Source organism: Mandrillus leucophaeus, unplaced genomic scaffold (genome assembly GCF_000951045.1).
Source record: "Mandrillus leucophaeus isolate KB7577 unplaced genomic scaffold, Mleu.le_1.0 Scaffold986, whole genome shotgun sequence".
Lineage (NCBI taxonomy): Eukaryota > Metazoa > Chordata > Mammalia > Primates > Cercopithecidae > Mandrillus > Mandrillus leucophaeus.
Window position 1 is genome coordinate 712865 of NW_012110763.1, and position 2800 is coordinate 715664.

The 2800-nt window shown below is 53.8% G+C and overlaps 1 protein-coding gene across 1 annotated transcript in view; it reads left to right on the plus strand.

Moving 5' to 3' along the window:
- Window positions 1-2800, plus strand: part of LOC105532811 (pepsin A-2/A-3) — a 49159-nt gene extending 46359 nt beyond the window's left edge. The window contains exon 9 of the mRNA XM_011971103.1: window positions 2564-2800. Coding sequence (XP_011826493.1) covers window positions 2564-2713 — 150 coding nt within the window. The 3' untranslated portion in view covers window positions 2714-2800. The remainder of the gene's footprint in view (window positions 1-2563) is intronic.

Consider the following 2800-nt stretch of genomic DNA (forward strand, 5'->3'; position numbering starts at 1 on the left):
CAGAGTGGCAGCGTGGTGATATTTGGTGGCATTGACTCTTCTTACTACACTGGAAGTCTGAACTGGGTTCCTGTTTCTGTCGAGGGTTACTGGCAGATCTCCGTGGACAGGTGAGACTGCCATGGATGGACAGCATCCAGGCCTGGGCCCCACATCCCATTTCCTTATGGATTCATAGCTAACCAGCTTTCCAGAATCCCCCCAGGAACAGCTGACACAGGGGAACACAATTCCGGGGGAAGGTGGAAGTTGTCCAGGCCAGAGAGACGCCCCTCCCTGGCGGAGGAGGGAAGAGCTGTCAAGGAAGCCGAGCCACTGTCCTCCTAGTCACGGAGGCAGGACAATCCACCAGCATCCCTGGGGAAAGCTGGGCGACCACCTGTCCACACATCTCAATTTAAGGGGCCTGGGACCCAGCACATGCTCCTCCAACTCGAGGAAATGTGTCACTTTCAGTCTAGAAGTAGGGCAAAATGGCTAAGAAATTACGTGAAGTCATTTCTCAAGAGTGAACAATTTCCCAGGACAAAGACTTTCCGTACTAAAACTAGGACCATCCCAGGCAAACCAGGACACATTGATCACCTCATGTCTGCCCAGCCATGCTAGAATTTCACCAGTTCCTCCAACTCCTGCCCCAGTCCTCTGGTCTCTGTCCCTTCCCGCATACCGTCCCCTGTTGATGTCCTCCTTCTCTCTTCACCTGCCTGGCATCCCTGGGTGTCTGCTCCGCTGGCTGCTTCCCTCCACCACCTCTCACCCTGGACCCTGTTTTGTTCCCTGCCGCAGGCCTGGCTTATCATCCTGCCCTTCTGCCACCATAACTTATCTTGACAGCCAGGCTGGGAGCTCCCTGCAGCCTGGAACTGTGAGGCTGTCTGGTTTAGCTTTGCGTTTCCCATGCCTGGGAGAGAGTAGGCACTTGTAAAATATTTGTTGGGTAAATGAATGCAGGATGAATGAGTATGTGAATGAGAGGAACAGAAATTTCACGCACTGGCCAATGGATGGGTGGGGAAGAAATGTCTGGGGTTACCTCCTGGTTCCTCCTTGGAGAGATGTACCCCTGAGGGCTCAGGGACCTTCACTTGCTTCTTGCCCTCAGCATCACCATGAACGGAGAGGCCATCGCCTGCGCTGAGGGCTGCCAGGCCATTGTTGACACCGGCACCTCTCTGCTGACCGGCCCAACCAGCCCCATTGCCAACATCCAGAGCGACATCGGAGCCAGTGAGAACTCAGACGGCGAGGTGAGTCCAGCCCCCGACGGCTCTGTTCTACACTCAAATAGTGGGTGTGCCAGGCACACGGGACCAAAACCCTTCCAACTTTTCTCACCTCACTCTTTCCAGATGGTGGTCAGCTGCTCAGCCATCAGCAGCCTGCCTGACATCGTCTTCACCATCAATGGAATCCAGTATCCTGTGCCACCCAGTGCCTACATCCTGCAGGTGCGGCTCTGGACCATCCACTAGAGGGGCTCACACAGAATGTGGCCACAGAGTCCCCCTCTGCAGAGGGAAAGTGCGCTTCCACCAGCTGAAGTCGAGAGGCAGAGGCAGACGAACATCTGCCCCAGACAGCTCCGGAGAGAAGGAACAGATTAAAAACAAACACAGAAATAAGAACTCGGATACAGCCCCCTAAGGGAACAAGTGAAGCAAAGGTTAATGGAGGGAAAAGAGGATTCTATTTGGACGCCTGGGTCCAAGTCCTGGGTCTGAATTACCAGCCCATTGATTCTCAGCAAGCCACAGCTCATCTCAGCCTCAGTTTTCTCATCCAAAATGTAGACATGGCAGCTTTCCCCACCCTCAGAGTGCGGTTAGGTTAACCAAGTGAGACTCATCACATCAGAACTACGAAGGGTTGGGCAAATGGAAATCCTCATTTCCATAGGCTGGGGCTTCCAACACTCCTACCGTCTCTACCAAGTAGCAAATCTTTAGCTGTACGAGCCACAGGAAAACTCTCCCTTCTATTATTATAACGTCAGGTGGAAAACTGATTTTGCCTGTGGACTGATGTTGCTCAACAAGAAGCACTGATGCCTGGGCTCCCCCAGTGATTCTGATTACATTAGGAGAGGGCAAGGCCTGAGCAATGGGATGGGGCTACGGGGGTTCAAAGCTCCCCAGGTGACGTGCAGACAAGGTCGCAGACCAGTGATTTACTGAGGCAAGAGGGCTAACAGCTCATACGGTTTGCCCCTGGTCGGGATCACAACAATCATGAGAAAAGGCTACATCGACAGGGTTTTCACACTCCTTCCTACCAGCTGAATTCTCCCCAAGTCCCTTAGCTCTGATGCTGATGTCAGGGCTCCTGTGCCTGCCAGAAACGCCAGATAATGTCCAGTAATGCGTAGAAACCAATCGTGCTGTGGACAGCTTCTACAGGCCAGCTCCAGGCCAACAACAGCTGAGTCCCTGGACACTGAGCCAGGAAGCTCCTCCTTGCACGTGCCTTGCAGCTGGACCAGGGCGCCCTGGATGTTTATCACCCAGTGCCGGTCACTGCTGAATCGGCCTCTCAACTCCACTTTTATTCTCCTTTTCTCCAGAGCCAGGGCAGCTGCATCAGCGGCTTCCAGGGCATGGACGTCCCCACCGAATCTGGAGAGCTTTGGATCCTGGGTGATGTCTTCATCCGCCAGTACTTCACTGTCTTCGACAGGGCAAACAACCAGGTCGGCCTGGCTCCCGTGGCTTAAGCCCAAGTCTTTCCAGCCACCTCCCAGGAAGATCTGACCTCCGTCCTCTGCCCACTTTAGATGTATCAAATTCTCCTGACTGTCCTT